Source organism: Lotus japonicus, chromosome 4, assembly GCF_012489685.1.
Source record: "Lotus japonicus ecotype B-129 chromosome 4, LjGifu_v1.2".
Lineage (NCBI taxonomy): Eukaryota > Viridiplantae > Streptophyta > Magnoliopsida > Fabales > Fabaceae > Lotus > Lotus japonicus.
Genome location: NC_080044.1, coordinates 1,873,507 through 1,892,844, shown reverse-complemented (window position 1 = coordinate 1,892,844; position 19,338 = coordinate 1,873,507). Strand labels below are relative to the sequence as shown.

The 19,338-nt window shown below is 40.0% G+C and overlaps 1 protein-coding gene and 1 pseudogene across 1 annotated transcript; both read right to left on the bottom strand.

Moving 5' to 3' along the window:
- Positions 1-749: 749 nt before the first annotated feature.
- LOC130710697 (probable long-chain-alcohol O-fatty-acyltransferase 5) lies at positions 750-1,807 on the bottom strand (annotated as a pseudogene).
- Positions 1,808-3,067: 1,260 nt separating this feature from the next.
- LOC130711185 (calcium-dependent protein kinase 2-like) lies at positions 3,068-8,192 on the bottom strand. Its single transcript, XM_057560692.1, has 8 exons — positions 7,222-8,192; positions 5,850-5,993; positions 5,590-5,742; positions 5,083-5,198; positions 4,339-4,506; positions 4,107-4,234; positions 3,469-3,568; positions 3,068-3,388 (listed from the first exon to the last, which is right to left on the bottom strand). Exons 1-8 carry the CDS (start codon positions 7,964-7,966, stop codon positions 3,311-3,313), a joined length of 1,632 nt encoding a protein of 543 aa, XP_057416675.1. The 5' UTR covers positions 7,967-8,192; the 3' UTR covers positions 3,068-3,310.
- Positions 8,193-19,338: the final 11,146 nt, after the last annotated feature.

The window sequence follows — 19,338 nt, the reverse complement described above, 5'->3', positions numbered from 1 at the left end:
ATTCAGATAAGCACTCTAGGCCTTAACGAATGGAAGAAAAGGTTAGCAATGAAGGCCTGCCTCTTCTTTTCATGAATGTGGTGGGACATGCTTTCAACAAACCGTTTATTTCATACTACATTCAAATAATCAATGTGATATTATTACTTTTCCTTTCCTTAGTGCTTCCGTATAGAGTATCTAAAAAGGGAAATAAGTGCTTTAGTAAGAGGAATCACCTTGTAAACTCAGTTTTGATGCCCACTTTTATTAAATTTACGTACATTTTCTACTTATGGTTGTACTTCTTCAATTTGTACTTGAACCAAATTTTTCATTTGGTCAATTCTTTATGCATAATCATTTTTTTTCTTTCCCATTTTTCTTTACCATGAAAAAAATTCAATATATATATATATATATATATATATATATATATATATAATATCAGGATGAATATGTCTTTGCAAATATACCAATGATGTAGAACCAATATAATCATAGTCATGTGCTATATAAATGCATGTTTAATCGCTTAGTTACATAAATATCACTCACTTTACTAACTAAACCATAAACCCTAAAACATAATCTTATTTCGATTTCACCCTACCTACTCTTATTATCTTCTGCAAACATATCGAAAGGCTTTCTTCATCTACTACTTTTTTAAATAAGCGTTTATATCATAAGCACTTATAACCATAAGCGCTTAATTAAATTGTTTTGTCAAACATAACCTTAACAAACAATATTGGACCTCTGACACGTTAATCACCTGAAATAAAAACTGATAACATTAGTGTATACACATTCTTCACGAACTGAACAACCGCAACAGACTCTCTTTGCACCTTCACAAACGCCCCACACCCAGCAAGCGCCAGCACAAACAGCCATACCCCAGTCCCCGCCATGAACGCCACCGTGAGGGTGCGCGATACCACCCTCGACAACCGCCACTTCCCTCTTAAAACCACCTTCTTCAGTGCAATCTCCAGAGCCAAACACACCCCGTGAAGAATGAAGAAGCACGTGGAACCCCATGAGGGTTCCCAACGCTCCCACGTGCGCTTCTCATGCTTGATGTAGTAGAATACCACCTCATGCATCATCCTGACACCGCGAAAGTAGCCACCACAGCCGGGAGAGGGGCCCACTTCCTCCCTATCACGTGGTTGCAGGCGTTGACCACCGGAACATACACGACGGGGTGGAGGATGCGTGTCCCCACCATGTTCCACCTTCTTCCCCAAAAGTCTTGGAGCGAGGTACTGAGATAGGGTTCATCAAACTGTGGCTCCATCTTTATTTGTAAAAATTTGCGAGTCTTTGCGGAAACAAAAGCAAAAGAGATTTCTATCCCCGTGTATATGTAGAGAGTGTACAATAACATTGTGAACTTGGGGTGGAAATTTTCTTTCTTTCCGTAGAGAGGAACACATGAAGCAAAGAGTATAACCATGATTGTCTTTAATTTTTTTCTTGGACGAATCCTTCTTTTTTTAATGGTTAATAGATCTCTTATCTCTTTCTTTTTTTTTTCAAAAATATCTTATCCCTTTTCTTTTTGGTCCAATCTCATCTCTTATGTTTTTTTGACAAAAATCGCATCTCTTTCTGAAAATCGTAGTTTAAACTTTTGGAACTGTCTGAAAATCCTAGTTAACCATCAAATAAAGTTAGAGCCCAGTTATTGCAAAAAAGAAAAAGTTAGAACCAAAGATCTATTGGAACTGAAATTTGTTAAGCCAACTCCAGCTATATTATGCAGTTGTGAGTTTTATTCCTTGAGCAGTTTGATGGAAGGGTCAAATAAATGTGAAAATTGTAGTTGTTCAGCTGCTATGTTAACAGAGAGATTTGAGCTTCTTTCACATATGTTAACATGTCATTAAATGATCATGTCAATTAACACCTTGCTTAGTTGACTTGAGATCCTCATGCTAAGAGTTACGTCTTCCTGAAGATCACAAGAAGATCTCGAAAAAAAAAAGATCACAAGAACTCTTATGGTGAAGGATCAACTACAAAAGAAAATGTCTTGATCTAAAACGCCTCAACATCTAAAACTCTTAAAGGACATCTTTTTAGCAACCACAACAATCAAATGAAATATTATTCAAGCAGAACGATCATTAACAAGTCAATATGTCTCCAAAAAATGTTAAACACATTGTGATCATAGATCAACAAAGTGTGACATTGAATATTCATTTACTGAAAAAATATTCCCACCAGAAGTTTGTAGGAAAAGAACTCATTGGAATTCAAAGCCTCCAATCAAAATTCAAAGAAGTTTAAGAAAAAAATGTTTTGATCAGAAGATGAGGACAATCACCAGAATCATAAGAAGGATCATAAGGACTGCAAAAGAAACTCGAATTGAAGATAAACCATCCAGTTCAACCTGTGGTTGATTCAGAAGAAAAACATCTTTCAACAAAATGTCAATCAAATGAAAGATTCTTCAAAGAAGAACAACACATGCTAATCAACCTTGTACATAGTGGATATGTTGAATGCATGTTTGAACAAAAAAATGTTAATGGTTTTGGCGGAGGAGAATGAGGAAGAGAACACGCAGTCACCCGAATTCTTTGAGGGTAGGGTGAAGATAATGACTGTGGACAAGGAGGTACAGAGGGTTCAGCCCGGTTGAATGACTAAGTAAGAGGGCACATTGTTTAAGGAGGCTGGACTATTAATCTTTTGTGGGCTGCTTTGTATGAGCTGACTTGGTAAGAATGTACATTATCTACTTCTCTAAAGTGAAAACAACCGAAACATACATTGAGAGTACTTAACGCAACTCAATACTAATGGTTCGAACCCAAGACTTACGACTATGTAATCTTTGCACTGAAAAAAATATCAAAACACTTGTGGTCTCTTACGTATCGGACGAAGTTTTGGCGTTGGTGTACTTTGAAATTTCTATGTGATGGTACTTGGAATAGCTTGAAGTTTTCCTCCAAATTGTCTCATGCTTTGTCCCATCAATGATGAGAAGTGGTAATTGTCTCATCATTCTTTTCTTTATTGACACGGTAAGATTTTACTAGTGAGATAAGAAATTGAGACAACATTTGTCAACATGAGATCTTGATCCACTTAGAATATGTGACAGCCGGAGGGTAAATGTACAGAAGTACATAACAAACAAATACTCCAAAAGCAACCTTGTACAAAATTTGGGAAAGAACTTCAAAGAAATGACCAATCCATGAAGTGTCCGGTTACATATTCCTCAAGACAATGGTTCTCTTGCCAACAATGTCAATGAACCAATTGGCGGTCATGATTAATCACTCGAGCTAGTAAAATTGACTCACTGAGTAGATTTTCCATGCTGTGGCATTCCACTTCTCATCATTGCACAGAATTCCTCATAGTTTATTCTCCCATCCTGTTAGTATAAGAATCAGTACTAACAACCAACATCAATACTGTGATAGAGCTACCTTGATTAAATTAGAACCGACTTACATTGTCTGTATCCACCTCAGAAATTATTTCCTTTATCGATGCTTCATCACCCATTCCATGCTGTGTCATGGCAGTCTCCAGTTCATCTATAGTAATATGCCTGTCCATGAATTTCAAGAAGCAAAGGGTATTCTCAGCAATAAATTTAAGCCTAAATTTTATAATCTCAATAAGTTGAGCTACTGTAGAACTTTCATAGAGTTGGTTTATTAGTTCATTGCTTAAATCAACCATGTATGCCCCTGAATTAAGGAATTCATGAAGTAAATTAATCCAGTTTAATATAAAAACTATATAGATCATAAATATCCATTGTTAAGCTAAAAAAAGGGGGGTCTGAGCATGCCAGTCAGAATGTGCATATCGAACATCATGCTGTCAAGTTAGTTCAATATGTGATGGTATTGTCTGATATAGACTTGGAGACTGAAAAGAACTTGAAAAATAAAACTTTCATCATAAGTTTGTCATCAACATTGAAGAACTCAACTACAATAATGGTAGATGGTAAAACAGTTCAAAGCTAAAAAGATAAGTACAGAATAAGGAAAAGTCGTTATCTAATTGTTCAAACACAAAAAGGTTAGAAATTTATTGCAGTAAAAGAGTAACACAAATGCTAATCTTGCAATACTCACCCACTGTTGTCCTTATCAAAATATTGGAATGCTTTGTAAAGATGTTCATCCCGTTCAAGTCTATGCCTATGCATGGTCGCTGAGATGAATTCAAGATAGTCAATTGACCCATTTCCATCAACATCAGCCTGAGAAATTTTACACAAGAGAACAAGAATCCTATTGAGTTTAGGATACAAGGAATGCACATACATACAGCTAATACTCTCAGTAGGGATCTGTAACTACTCACAGCTTCCATGAGTTGCTTCACTTCAGTCTCAGACAGTCGTGATCCAATTCGAGCCAAGCCTGACTTCAGTTCTTCATAGGTGATGGTGCCACTATTGTCAGTATCCATATTGGCGAACATTGCTTTGAGACCTTTGATCTCCTCTGTTGATAGATTTTCAGCAATGACCTAGAGGAATTTCCAAAAAGTTGGTAATGGAGAATGATTTAGAAAAGACATAAGCTGGATGTGAATAATAAAATGTTCCCAGTACTCATGCATGTGATGAAAACTAAACAACTACATCCATGTAAGCTTCAATGACATCACTAGAGGATACCTTATGGAATGAAAGCAGTTTGTAGAAAGTTTTAACCAGTATTTGCTGTACATGGATTTATTAAAATTTGGTCTTTTTATACAGCCTAATGGTGTCAGCCGATTCATGTATCTAATCCTACCTAGTGGGATAAGGCTAGGTTTTTGTAGTCTTAAAATTGTAATGAAAAAATTGTGAAGTGTTCTTTATTGAACAGGCTTTATTATCTTGTTTCAAGTGAAAGCAACAGAGGCTCATTTACCAGACAGAACAAACAAAGTACTTTTGTTATATTATATCAATAGTCATCTTCAAGAATGGTTATAATAAATGCACAATTTAAAAATCGCAATAAAAAAGAGAAATTTAAAATCTTCAACAATCTCAAGGACCACCAAAAGAGGATACTGCATATAATTGCTTTTTATCCAAGATAGAAGGCATACCTTCAACGCAAGTTGCTTGAGCTTATTCATTGCCCTGAATTGTTTCATTCTAGATAGAACTGCACTATCAATTGGTTTATCAGATGCCTCTCCGCCTTCTCTCATCCATGGGTGTTCTTACCAAACAAACCATCAATCACAGTCAGGTCAAGTGTAATGCAAAAAAAAAAAAATCAACAAACAGAAGACCAATGCAAATGAATGGTGAGAATTTATTCAGTTGATTATAATATGACAGAAAAATATATGTTTCTATGCTAATATAGTTTCCCTGGACCTGTCCTTTTTTCCTGGTTCAACTGATAAGTCAATATTCTTACTGTCTATTTATTATGCAACTTGGGACATTAGAACCAGATAAAAGAACTAGCCAAATTTGTAACAAAAACTGAAAGGAAGACAGTTTATGAGCTGAACTAATACTCGCAAAAGTTATCAATGAATAAAATTTAATTAAAGTAGCAGTTCTATGAATTAAGTAATTTGAGCCAAAAAAAGTCTAAATACCAAGGACTTGAGCAGAAGTAATCCGCTTCTTAGGATCCTGTGTCAGCATCTTCCTGACTAAATCTTTAGCACTGTCTGATATTGACGGCCATGGTTCACTTTCAAAGTCAAGTTCACCTTCCAATATGGCATTAAATATTCCCTTTTCAGTTTCTGTAAAGAAAATAAACCCCGCAATATGTTGTTGAAGTGTTAACCTTTTAATCAGAAACTCCAAAAAACTAACATATTCAACATTTTCGGCTTACAATGGGTCTTACCAGCCCAAAATGGTGGCACACCACTCAAGAGAATATACAATATGATGCCTGCACTCCAGATATCTATTTCCTTTCCATAACTGCGACGAAGTACCTCAGGGGCAACATAGTAAGCACTGCCTACCATATCACGGTAAACCTTACCTGAAATAAATTTTAGAAAATACGGTGAACTACCAACCATAAAAGTAATGGCCATATCAGGTAGCAGGATGTAATTCATATAGAGCTACCATAGCAGTCAAATACAATTAGAATTCAAGATAAGCTGTAATGAGAATGGACACAAATTTTCAATCTTGCTGATACAATTTCAATGTTGCACCAACTCAAGGAATTAGAAACTAATGCATCTGATATAAAATTTCCTCAGAGCTCAAAAGCAATCTCAACCCAACAAGTTAAAAGCATGAAATTGTTTGTTCTATATCCAATAGTCATTTCAAGGTAGTTATCAGCATCAATCAAGGTAAGGTGGATGAAGCCACTAGCACCTCATGGCTTGTGATCTGCTGAGCATGGTGACTATCAAATCTGTCAGCTCTCATTCGGAACCAAGTGTATGTTTGGTTTTACATTTGCCTAATCGCAAATGCAATAACACATATCCCAACCGACCAACGCTCAAAAAGGGAAGTTCAACCAGTATTATCAAATATCGGCCATGGAAGAATCCCATTGCGGGTTTTTGGCTCCCTGCCATAATCTGCCATCATTTTTTGTCAAATATAGCGGGTTTTCGGCTCTCCACCATAGGCCGCCATCGGCCACGAACAACATTGAGTTCAACAGAAATCCAAACACACTAAGTTAAAAGCAAGGAATTGCTTGTTCTATATCCAAGAGTCATTTCAAGGTAGTTATCAGCATCACTAAGCAAGGTAATGTGGATGAAGCCACTAGCACCTCATGGCTTGTGATCTGCTGAGTGTGGTGACTATCAAATCTGTCAGCTCTCATTAGACCCCAAGTGTACGTTTGGTTTTACGCAAATGGAATAACACACATCCCAACCAACCAACTCACAAAAAGGGAAGTAAGATTTTACCATTAACTTCAACGTGGATCAATGTTGAGTTCAACCAGTATTATCAAATATCAGCAATGACGGAATCTCATAGCGGGTTTTTTGGCTCCATACCGTAATCCGCAACCATTAATTGTCAAATATGGCGGGTTTTTGGCTCTCCGCAACATTGAGTTCAACGGAAATTCAAACACACTAAGTTCAACTTTAGGATAGCACTATGACAACCTGGCCTATCAATGTACTATCAAAACTAATAGCTAAAATTGCACATGTATGTGTATATATATATATATATATATATATATATATATATATATAAGGGTGCAAAAACTGCAGCAGCACCTTCTTCAATGAAGACAGAGAGTCCAAAATCAGTAGCCTTGAGCGCTGCTCCATCATCCTTGCTAGAAAGCAAGAAATTCTCCGGCTTAAGATCGCGATGCAAGACCCCCATGAAATGGCAAATGTGCACAACATTGACAATGGCTCTGCAAATCGACGCAGCAGCTCTCTCAGAATAATGACCCTGGGCAATGATTCGATCAAAGAGCTCCCCACCAGCACATAGCTCCATGACAAGGTGCACCGAGTACCGATCCTCATAAGCACCCTTGAATTCCACAATGTTGGATTGGCCAGACAAATGCTGCATGATATGAATCTCCCTCTTCATGTCTTCTTTGTCAGCTTTGGAAACGAGCTTCCTCTTGAGAATCGATTTGCAGGCGTAGAAATTGCCAGTGGAATTCTCAGTGCACAAGTAGGTAACCCCGAATTGCCCTCTTCCCAATTCTTTGCCCAAAGTGTAGTGGTTCTTGATATCTTCAAAGGGTTTTCCCAAAATGGTAGGTTCTGTCTTCTGCACCGTTCTGACAGCGTTTTGGGGTGTACTAGGTTTTGGGTTCTGTGGTGGGGTGACTATTGGAACCTGTGATTGTGATTGTGAGTGTGGTTTGGGTGGTGCTGATGAAGTCTGAACCTGTGAGGTAGGTGGTGGAACTGAGTGGTAATTCACAGCAGCACCACTAGTCCCTGATCCACCATGGATTTTAGCTGGTTTTTTCTCCTTGCTACTATGACAACCCATTTTTTCTGATCAAAAATGGTTGTAGAAACCTATGAAAATGGTTCTTCCGACAACCTAGGTAGTCAAGAATTTGATGAAGATTTGAACAGAGAGATAGATAGATAGATGAAACCTACAGAGTGGTGGGTACAAGGTAGAAAGTGGCTAGGTAGTGTCCAATAGAAAAGACACAGGTTGTAGAAAAAGAGAAGGTAAGGGAAATAATTTTCATTTGGTTGATTACAGATCATTGTGGCTATGATGGCGGTGGTGTGTAAATAATTCCATTTCTGTTTTATGGATTGCCATTTTTTTGGCTTGGGTGAGTTCTAAATATTACAATTGATTAATTAGATGGATTGTATTAGAGGATTGTCCAGATTTGTCTAATTATTTGATTTGATGCACAAAATGAATCACTGGGAACTGTTTTATGTGAACAAATTAGAAGTAAAAGATCACAGTTGGTTGGTAGATAATTAGACTACTTAAACATTTAATTTATAGTTTAATTCTAGAAAGATGTATGAGGAGAATAATTTGTTTGATGAGAATTATTTACTTAATGTGATCTTTAAATCTTAATAAAATTAATTTTATGATTGCCAACGGTATAAATATTTAAAATAAAAAATAATTGTAAGATCAGACTAGCATAAATAGCTACCTACCACAACATTTTTTAATATTAAAATCATAGGCGAGGGATGCATGAATTGAGTTTATGTGTGCTGAATCCAAACTCAAACTTATTAAATATTTATTAATTGATTTTGACTTACTAATAATGTCTAGAATAATATATAAATAGTTGAGTTTATTAACCATATAATCGATAATTTGATCTCCATATAATGTTTATGTAAAATAATTTGTTGAAAATGGTATTTATCGTGATTTCATAGTCTTGAGATGATAATAATATCTTGTTGGAAAAAAAATCATTTGACTTAAGCAATTGAGATGAATCAGATGATCATGGAAAAATTATAAATTATAAATGCCACCCTTATTCCAATTTTTCAAAAATGCTACCACATTAGATGACGAGAGTGGAGATAGAAAGAAAGGAATTCAAAATTGATTTTTTCTCTTTATAAAAGGATACAAAATAATATAAAATCACCCTTAATGTATTAAATTCAAGATGGCTACTCCAAATGACTTTGCTTCGTTGATGGTTGATGGTGTGTATTGTCGCAATAGTCACCGTATGGATATGGGAGGCTTAATTCGTGATTCGTCGGGTGCCTAGCTTGGGGGTTCTATGCGGGCACCCTTGTAGGAGACATGTTACTAGCAAAGATTCAGGCCCTACATATGGGGCTTTTGCTGGTTTGGGAAATAATTTTTGGCACCTGGTTTGTGGGTCTAATTGTTTGGAGCTTGTTAATGCGTTAAAGACAATATACATGGGTCAGACCCATAGCCCAAAATCCTGACTAAGATGGGCACCCTTTGACCCAAAAAAAAATAAAGATGGGCACCCAATTGCCAACACTAATTTAATTCCCATGAATCTTACAATTTCTTTTAAAAATATACACAAACAATGTATTTCAAATTTTTAAAAACCAAAAAAAAAAACAATAAAAATTTTTAAATTTCCTCAAAAATTACATTACCCAAAAAAATCATACTCAGAGCTAGGCAAAGAGAACTCCTGGCCCAATAAAGTGCTTGTAACATTTGTAAGAACATGTAGAATCCAGTAAAAGGCCCACCAAACAACAAGAACATGTAGAATTAAGTGAAAGAAATTCACATTTCAGCTCTTGAGGTAACCAGTTCAAAGTGAACTGGCTCCACTTCCATCGAATAAGCAAGAAGGCTAATGAAGTTAGTTTAATATTAATAAGATAGGTATCCAAGGTTTAGCTTCATATTCCCCTGACAAAAATTGAATTAAGAGACAGCCATTTAAGTTACTGTTACACGTGAGGTTGTTTCTTTATACTGTGTATTATGCAACCCACTAAGTATACTATTTATATGCACGTGTGCACACCCTTTCTTTATCTGTATATTTTGGAAAAGGAGCCTCAAAAACTCTTTACTCAAGACAGAGTGTACTTGTTCTATTCATCTATTGAAAAAATTACATGCCCCAGAAGCTTGATAATTCATCTCAACCTTGGTATTTTATAGCTAATTCCAGTAGCAATAGCAGTGGTGTAAGGATATTTTGCTTCTCTTATTATTTGGCAACTAAAGCAGTAGTTTCGAGACACAGTTTTAAAGACAAATCAAAACTACCAATATGGATGTTTGTTATGAACTGGCCTACAATGACTTGTGCATTGTTGCTTTTAATAACATGAGGAGAACAACAATGATGAGAAACTTTTGCAGGGTTTTATAGCCAAAACAACAAAAGGGTCAAGTGGAAATGTGACATTTAACATTCTAAGTTCCAAACAGTAATGAAGCTTAGTATAGAGTTAAGTAAAATAGTATGGATTGTGCCGGTTGGTTGTTGATAACTAAAATGTAAATTGTAAAACTTATTACTATCTGTCATGACATGACATTCAATTATACTAATAGCATGTTTGGATTCATGTTTAGATCTTTCAAAATCAATTCTACTATCACAAAAACTACTAAGCATAGTTTCTCCCATAATTAATTCTTCTTTTAACGTGAAAATCTTCAAACATACACTAAACAGTCACTTATTAATGTATTATGAGAGGAAAGTACTCAGAAGTGAGCCTGGAAAAGTATTCCTAATATTAATATAGATGAATGTGCCTTGGATGCTCCTACTATGCTGTTAAACTTGGCAGCAACAACCACAGGCTTTCATAACAAGACAATGCAACTGTTAATAAAACATGACGGTGTAGCAGAGCGGTGGTCAATGCTTTAGCAAAAGAAAAATGATGGCATAAAAATTTACAAGTACCAAAGGTGTCCAGTGTCCACTCTCATGAATGCTTCTTGCAATATTTATTTTGAAACAGAACTTGTAGTGCGCTTGGAGTTTGAAACAAAATAAATAAAAACTGGATTAGACAACTGTTGGGCCAAAGAAAGACCAAAACTAAGGAGATGGTCTAAAACTAGGGGAAAAACCTCCACATTGGGCTTTTGAGCAAACCATAAGTGGACCAGACACCACATCTTTCACCCAAAACCTTAAGGCAGTGGGGGTATGGGTCCTCACACTTATAAACCACTCAAATTTATCCATAGCTTCCAATGTGGGACTTACTCACACTTGAAAATTCCCAACAATCTCCCCCTCAAGTGTGAGTCCATCTCAAACGAAAGTTGGGCTTGTACTTGTTCTGTACTAGGGCAAGCTTACGTAAGAGAAAGACAAAAAGTAAACCCTAGCAGAGCACTAAAATAGCAAAACTACCATAAAAGGAATATTCTCATTAATGCTGAAAAAGTTGGTTTCGTACAAGTGGATGACCTCCCCTTTTATAGAGGGGGTGGTCATGATATGGATCTTTCCTATATTTGGGCCTGACAATCAGGGCCCAAATCCCCGTACATATAAGACAAATCCAAAGGAATCTTCCAGCTGGCTTGTGGGTCCATCACCTGAGGGAGGGCTATGAAGCTCGTTATGTTGCCTTCCCCGCCATGGCTATCTTCAATGGTTTATTGTTCATTTTGGGCGGGACATAATCTTCTTTATGTCCCGCCCAGTCCACATGCCCCCAAGACATGAGACTCGAGTAAAGAGTCGAAATGTCTTCATCATGTTACCTAGTAGTTCGCCTCTATTGTTTATTCGTTCATCGCCATTTTACTTTCGTTGTTACATCGCCATTTTCACGCTTCGCCACCTTTGTTGCCGTTTCAAAGATATGTCGCCATTAATCATAACCGTCAACCACGTCTTTTCAACTGACGCACGTATCCTTATTTTCCGGGATTTCGTCATCATTTGTTATAAATGCAATCTTCAGTTGTGCGTCTCGAGGAGTAATGTCTTTTCGCTTCCTACCTTTTTGAATTTCAAATCCCACGATCCCACGATCTTCCCCCACTCATTCTCTTTCTTCCTTTCTCTCTATAAAATCCCCTTTTCACTTTTCATTTTTCACTTTCTTAAAACTTTTGTTCTGAAAACCCTTTTCACCGCAGCTTTCATTCTCTTCTTTGAACTCCGGTGAACCTTTTCTTCCTCCGGCCGTCGTCATTGCGCGGTGCTCCCCTATCGCCGACGTTCTCCTTTCTCAAATCCACAGTTCTTCCCCTGGTTAGTTTTTCTCTTTCCTGAGATTCTTCGTTTACTTCTTTTTTCTCTGACTGTTCATCTTCTTTCTTCTTGACTCTGTTCATCTTCTTTTTACTTTTAGTTTGTTCATCTTCTTTCTTCTTTTTATGAAACTGCCTCGCATGTCTTTACCAAACGCTAGCCTTTCTTCCCTAGAACTTTCTTCGCCCTCTACGGAAGAGGAAGTTGTCGCCCCCTCTATAATTGAAATTCACTCCTCGCCTTCTACCCATGATGATTCCGGTCCCGCCGGCTCTGTAGACTCAATTCTCTCCTCTAATGGAGATTTGTCTTCACCTGAATGGCGCTCTGACGTGCATTTAGTTGAAGATAAATGTCTGTTGCATTCTATCTGGGGCAGCGTTGGGAGCATTAATTCGCTTCGAATATCTGCTCAAGGGTTTACGAAGATAAATCCCGCCACCTCGAATAATGAAGATCATCTCTTGAATGTCCTCCCATGTGGCGAAGATGACTGTGTTCTGTTGCGTAAAGAACCAGCCGATGAATCGCCCGATTTCTTCTTTGTTTATGGCTATTTCTTCTTAGACTTGAACATCAAACTTCCTTTCTCGCCGTTTATATGTCACGTTCTTTCTTTTCTGAATGTGGCGCCCTGCCAACTCCAGCCCAACGCCTGGGGTTTTCTCCGCTGCTTTGAAATTCTTTGTGAACACTTGAGTTTCACTCCGACCTATCCTTTGTTCTTCCTGTTCTATAAATCAGTCACCACTAAACCTACTTCTGTGAAATGGGTTCCACTATTAGCCCGTAAGAACATGAGTCGGTTCACCGCCCTTAAAAGCCATTACAAAGTATGGCAGAAGAAATATTTTAAAGTTATGGAGTCGCCCGAAATAAAGAACCTGTTCCGAGATTCCGAAAATAACCCTCTCTTCCCTTTTTACTGGACAAAGAACCCTCGCCGAAAAATATCCGTTTCATACGACGCCTTGGATGAATCTGAACAAGGCGTCGCCGATTACCTCCGCACACTACCAGTAATTTCTGGTCACGACTTGATTGAGGCGTCAAAATCCGGCACTTTAAATCAATTTTTTAGTAAGTTTATAATCTTTGTACGTAACTTCTTTTTCTTTTTGTTCATGTATCTCGTCTAATTGGTGTTTTCCATACAGCTACAATGGGAAAAGGCAAGGTTGATGCGAACCCAATCAAGATGAAGGAATACCTTGCCCAGTCTGCTGCGGCGGCGAAGAAGAGGGCCGCCGAAACTGAGCAGAAGAAGAAGAATGAAGGTACTTCGGGTTCTGACAACGTCAGGGACCCTAAACGTCAAAAAACTTCAGGTGCTGCTGGTGGTAAGCCTCTCCACCAATCGACTCTTGATTCAAAAAGTCGTCCAGCTGAGAAAAAGAAGGGACATGACAATGTCCCGCCCCCTCAACAAGATTCAAGCACGCTGATCAACCGCCCATCAACTCCATTTGGCCAGGCTGGCCCTAGTTCAGCCATTGGTGGCGAAGCTCCTCCCCCCTTGCTGAACTTGTCGGATCCTCACTTCAATGGGCTGGAATTCATGACCCGTACTTTTGACAACCGGATTCACAAGGACCTTTCCGGTCAGGGTCCCCCCAACATTGCTTCCATGGCGATCCATCACGCGCTTTCTGCCGCCAGTACTGTGGCGGGAATGGCTCAGTGCGTGAAGGAGTTGATCTCAGCCAAGAACCGTTTTGAGAAGAAGGCAGCTGATTACAAGACAGCCTATGAGCGGGCTAAAACTGATGCTGAGACTGCCAACAACAAGCTGAAATCTGCTGAGGAGAAGTGTGCTAAGTTAACTGAAGACTTGGCTGCTTCAGACCTGCTTCTTCAAAAGACCAAGTCTCTTAAAGAAGCCATAAATGACAAGCACACTGCCGCTCAAGCCAAATATCAGAAGTTGGAAAAGAAATATGATCGCCTGAATGCTTCCATCCTAGGGCGTGCTTCTCTCCAATATGCTCAAGGCTTTCTGGCGGCCAAAGAGCAGATCAGTGTAGTTGAGCCGGGCTTTGATCTTTCCCGCATTGGGTGGCTGAAGGAGATCAAGGATGGTCAAGTAGTTGGTGATGATGACATTAGCCTCGACCTCCTTCCCCAATTCGATGATGAGAGTGAGCCTGAAGAAGATGGCGAGGATGGGAATGAGCAGCACAGGAATGAGGATCAAGGGAAGGAAGATCCTCAAGCTGGGACAAGCCAGGGCAACAACGCCAACAACGAGAACCTGTCTTGAATTTGTTTTTATTTTATGAAGTTGAAATTTTTCTTTGGGCATTGCCCTGTCTTTTATTTTCATTCCAAATCATGTATGGGCATCGCCCCCTTTTCTCTACTTTAAATGGATATCACCTTAAGTTCATTCGTTTTAGTTGTTTCCAACTTTCGTTGTTACATACCTTAGCCGATTTTTCGACGAGGCTTGGTTTCTAGTGGCCACTAGAATTGCCAAGGCTTTTAACTTTTGAAGGCGATACTTTCTTATTCCGAAAGGTTTACTCGCGGTATTGCATACCTTGATACGATTTGCATTGCATGAACTCGTAATAAAAATTCAAAAAATATATACGATTCTGTTGAAATGATCTTTTCATTAATTTTCTTTCGTATGGGAACAATTGTCCCTTCATTACAATTGTCGCCTCATTAAAAACCTTTCCAAAGAAAGGGAAAAAGAGTGCGACTTCATTTACATTTGTTGTTTCTACTAACTAAAATACTGCTTTAGATGAAAGGCGTTCCATGTTCGTGGAACCTTTTGACCGCTTAGTTGTTCCAACTTATAAGCTCCTCCTCCAACATCGCCAATAATCCTGTAAGGCCCGCCCCAGTTGGGTGAAAGTTTGTTGTGTTTATCAGGTATTGTATTTTTTCGGAGCACTAAGTCTCCTACCCTCATTTTTCTTGGCACCACTTTTGTTGAGAACTTTCTTGCCACCTTCACTTTTCCCGCCTCATTTCTTATGTGGGCCTCTCGTTGTTCCTCGGGCAGCATGATTAGATTTGCTATTAAGTTTTCTCCGTTGTCATTTTCATTAAACCGAGCCACTCGCCAACTTTGGTTTTCAATTTCCACTGGGAGCATGGCGTCAGTTCCATAAGTTAGACGATACGGGGTTTCCTTTGTGCTTGACTGTTCCGTGGTGTTGTATGCCCAAAGAACGCCTGGTAGTTCCTCCGCCCAAAGCCCTTTTGCTTCATCCAGTTTCTTCTTTAAACCTTTCAGGATAACTTTGTTAGCCGATTCAGCCTGCCCATTGGTCTGTGGATGTTCTACAGAGGCGAATCGCATCTCGATTCCCATTTCTGTACAAAATTCTCGGGTAACACTACTTGTGAATTGTGTTCCGTTATCCATTACTAATGCCCTGGGGACCCCAAATCTACAAACAATCCTTCGCCACAAGAAGCTCCTGACCTTGGCGGCCGTGATAGTTGCCACTGCCTCAGCTTCTATCCACTTAGTGAAGTAATCAACCGCCACGATAATGTACTTCATTTGTGCCTTCGCCACGGGGAATGGTCCTAAGATATCAGTCCCCCACATGGCGAACGGCCAAGGCGCCATCATGGTTGTTAATTCTTCTGGTGGAGCCTTGTGTAGGTCAGAAAAGACTTGACATTTTTCACATTTCTTAACATACTCCAAACAATCCTTCTTCATCGTTGGCCAATAGAATCCTGCTCTTATCACCTTAACTGCCAAGGATCGCCCGCCGATATGACTAGAACACACACCTTCGTGGACTTCCGCCATTATTCCGAGGGCGTCCTTGATATCGACACATTTGAGCATAGGAGACATGATTCCTCGCCGATACAACTCACCACCCACCAGTGTGTAGAAACTGGCTTCCCTGCGTTTTGTTCTCGTGTTCAAATCATCCTCCTTTGGTGGGTTCTCTAAGAAGGTCTTAATCGATTCCATCCAAGATATCTCGCCCTCACTGACTGACTTTACAACTTTCAACTTTATTTCTACCAAATCAATGCTCGGGCGAGGCAGGGTTTCTTGAATGACTGTTTGGTAGTTGCCCAATTTCCCTGTGCTTGCCAACTTCGCCAACACATCAGCCCTCTCATTTTGTCCCCTCGGGACATGTTCTATTTTGATTTCTTTGACCTCCATCATCAATCTGCGCACCACTTCCAAATATTTGGACAGTTGCGGATCCTTCACCTGGTACTCGCCTTTCACTTGTTTAACCACTAACTGCGAATCTCCTTTGATAAATAACTTCTGGACTCCCAACTCAATGGCCAACCTTAAGCCGGCAATCAGAGCCTCGTACTCAGATTGATTATTGCTCGCCTTGAACTCGAACTTGAGAGACTGTTCAATGATCATTTTATCTGGACTTTCGATTGTTATTCCCGCCCCACTTCCAGTGTTATTAGAGGATCCATCCACAGACAAGACCCATTCTCCTTGAGTCTTCTCTCCTTCAGTGGGTGTTAATTCCGCCACGAAGTCAATTAAACTCTGGACTGTGACTTGGCCCTTTGGCTCATATTGTATGTCATACTCTGATAGCTCAACTGACCAGCTAACCAATCGCCCTGATAAATCAGGCTTCTGAAGTACTTGCCTTAAGGGAACATCAGTTTTAACTTTGACTTGGAAACTTTGGAAGTAAGGTCTGAGGCGCCTTGCAGTTTTCAGAATCGCCAAAGCCGCCTTTTCAATTTTTTGGTACCGCAATTCTGCCCCCTGTAAAGTATGGCTCACGAAATATATAACTTTCTGCTTTTTTCCTTCTTCCTGGAGCAAAACCGTACTTACCGCCTTGTCAGTAACCGCCAAATAGAGCACTAATGGAACGCCTGGTGTTGGCTTGGAGAGTACCGGTAATGTGGCCAATGTTTCTTTCAATTTGGTAAAAGCTTGTTCGCATTCCTCTGTCCACTGAAACTTTGAATTCTTTTTTAAACATGTGAAGAACGGGGCCGCTTTGTCACCCGCCATTGGCAAGAAACGTGACAAGGCGGCCATTCGCCCTGTCAAACGCTGAACCTCCTTTACACTTGTTGGGCTTTTCATCTCCAAGATCGCCCTTCCCTTATCTGGGTTCACTTCTATTCCTCTTGATGTTAACATAAATCCTAAGAACTTTCCTCCCTGGATCCCAAAAGAACACTTCTCAGGATTCAACTTCATTTGATATGTTCTTAACTGATCAAACGCTTCTTTAAGGTCGCCACCATGATCACTAGCCCTGGCGGATTTTACAATCATGTCATCCACATACACCTCCATATTCCTGCCTACTTGCTTTGAAAAAATTTTGTCCATGAGCCGTTGGTACGTAGCTCCTGCATTCTTCAAACCAAAAGGCATTGTCTTGTAACAATAGTTCGCCTGATTGGTCATAAATGCTGTACTTTCCTCATCCGAGGGATGCATCATAATCTGATTATAGCCCGAATAAGCGTCCATGAGACTTAAAAGTTCATTCCCTGAAGCTCCATCCACAAGCTTATCAACATTGGGAAGTGGGTACGAATCTTTGGGACACACTTTGTTCAGGTTCGTGTAGTCCGTGCACATTCGCCATTTCCCATTGGCCTTCTTGACCATTACAACATTGGCGAGCCACGTTGGGTACTGTACCTCACGGATGAAGCGAGCCTTGATCAATTTTTCAGTCTCTAATTGTACAGCCTTATTCTTTTCTTCACTCATTCTTCGCCTTGGTTGGATGACCGGGGTCGCCCCTGGTCGTATGGCTAGTTTGTGAGTGATCACCTTGGGATCAATCCCTGGTACATCATTGATGGTCCATGCGAAGAGATCTAGATTATCACCCAGAAGGGTGATTAGTCTGTCCTCTTGTTCTGTTGTCAAACCACTGCCAATCTTTAGAAACTTGTCCTTGACTTGCACCTGCTTGGTTTCTTCCAGCGGTTGTGGGCGAAAATCATCAGCATCATCTCTTGGGTCCAAGCTAAATCCTTCTTGTGGGAAGATTTCTGTAATTCGATGGCTCTCCTTGGCGGCCTTCCGCCCATAGAGCGCCACGCTTCTCAAATAGCATTCCCTTGCTGCATTCTGGTCTACACGCAATATCCCGACCTTCCCGTTGCAGGCGGGATATTTAACAGTTAAATGAGCAGTTGAGATGACCGCGCAGACCTTGTTGAGGGTGTCTCGCCCCAAGAGTACGTTGTAATTGGCTCTACACGCCAATACTAAGTACTTTACTTGAAACTTCTTGACAAACTCTCCTTCTCCAAAGGCAGTCGGAATTTCGACGTATCCCCGCACACTGACGCGGTCCCCTGTGAATCCCACCAAAGTTCCCTTGTATGGTTTCAAATCTGATTCCTTTAGTCCCAGGCGATCAAAGGCGTCTCCATAGATGATATCCGCCGAAGATCCCTGGTCTAAGAATACTTTCTTTGTCACATAATTGTTAACCCTAATTGTTACCACAATTGGATCGTTGTCATGGGGAATTACATGCGCGAAATCCTGAGGGGTAAATATAATAGGGGAATGATTCACCCAACACTCGCCTTCGTTCGACTCCTGTACTGAGTGTACTGCCGCCACGTAGCGTTTTCTAGCCTTACTTGAAATTGCACCCCCGCCAAATCCTCCTGCAATAGATGAGCATTCCCCAACAGGATCGCCCAACTCTTCAACTATCTCTTTACCTTTGCCTTTGTCCCCTTGAGTGATTTTAGCTACCTCCGGCGCTGCTGTGTCTTTAACAAAGTTTGCCAAATGGCCGGCTTTAATCAAGCGATCAATTTCCCGCCTTAAATTCCAGCAATTATCTGTCGTATGCCCCAACGCCTTGTGGTACTCGCACCACCTATTGGTGTCCACGTTAGCTGGCGGCCGCCGTGGGGGTGGTGGGTACTGCACAACGTTGGTCTGTCCAACCGCCCTTAAAATGGTACTTAAGGGTGCATTCAACTTCGTAAGTGGAACTGGTGCGGGCGAAGCACCAGTCTGACCAGCTGTGGTAGCAGGTGGACCTTGTGGATTTCTGTGCCATGTATTTTGAAAGCCAGGTTTAGAGTTTTGGTATGGTCCCGGTCTTGGTACACGGGGGGTTTGCGCTATCCTGGTTTCCTTCCCCGCCTTGGATTTGTCCTGTGAAACACCGCCAGATTGAGACTGCTTGCGTCCTTCCTCTCTTTC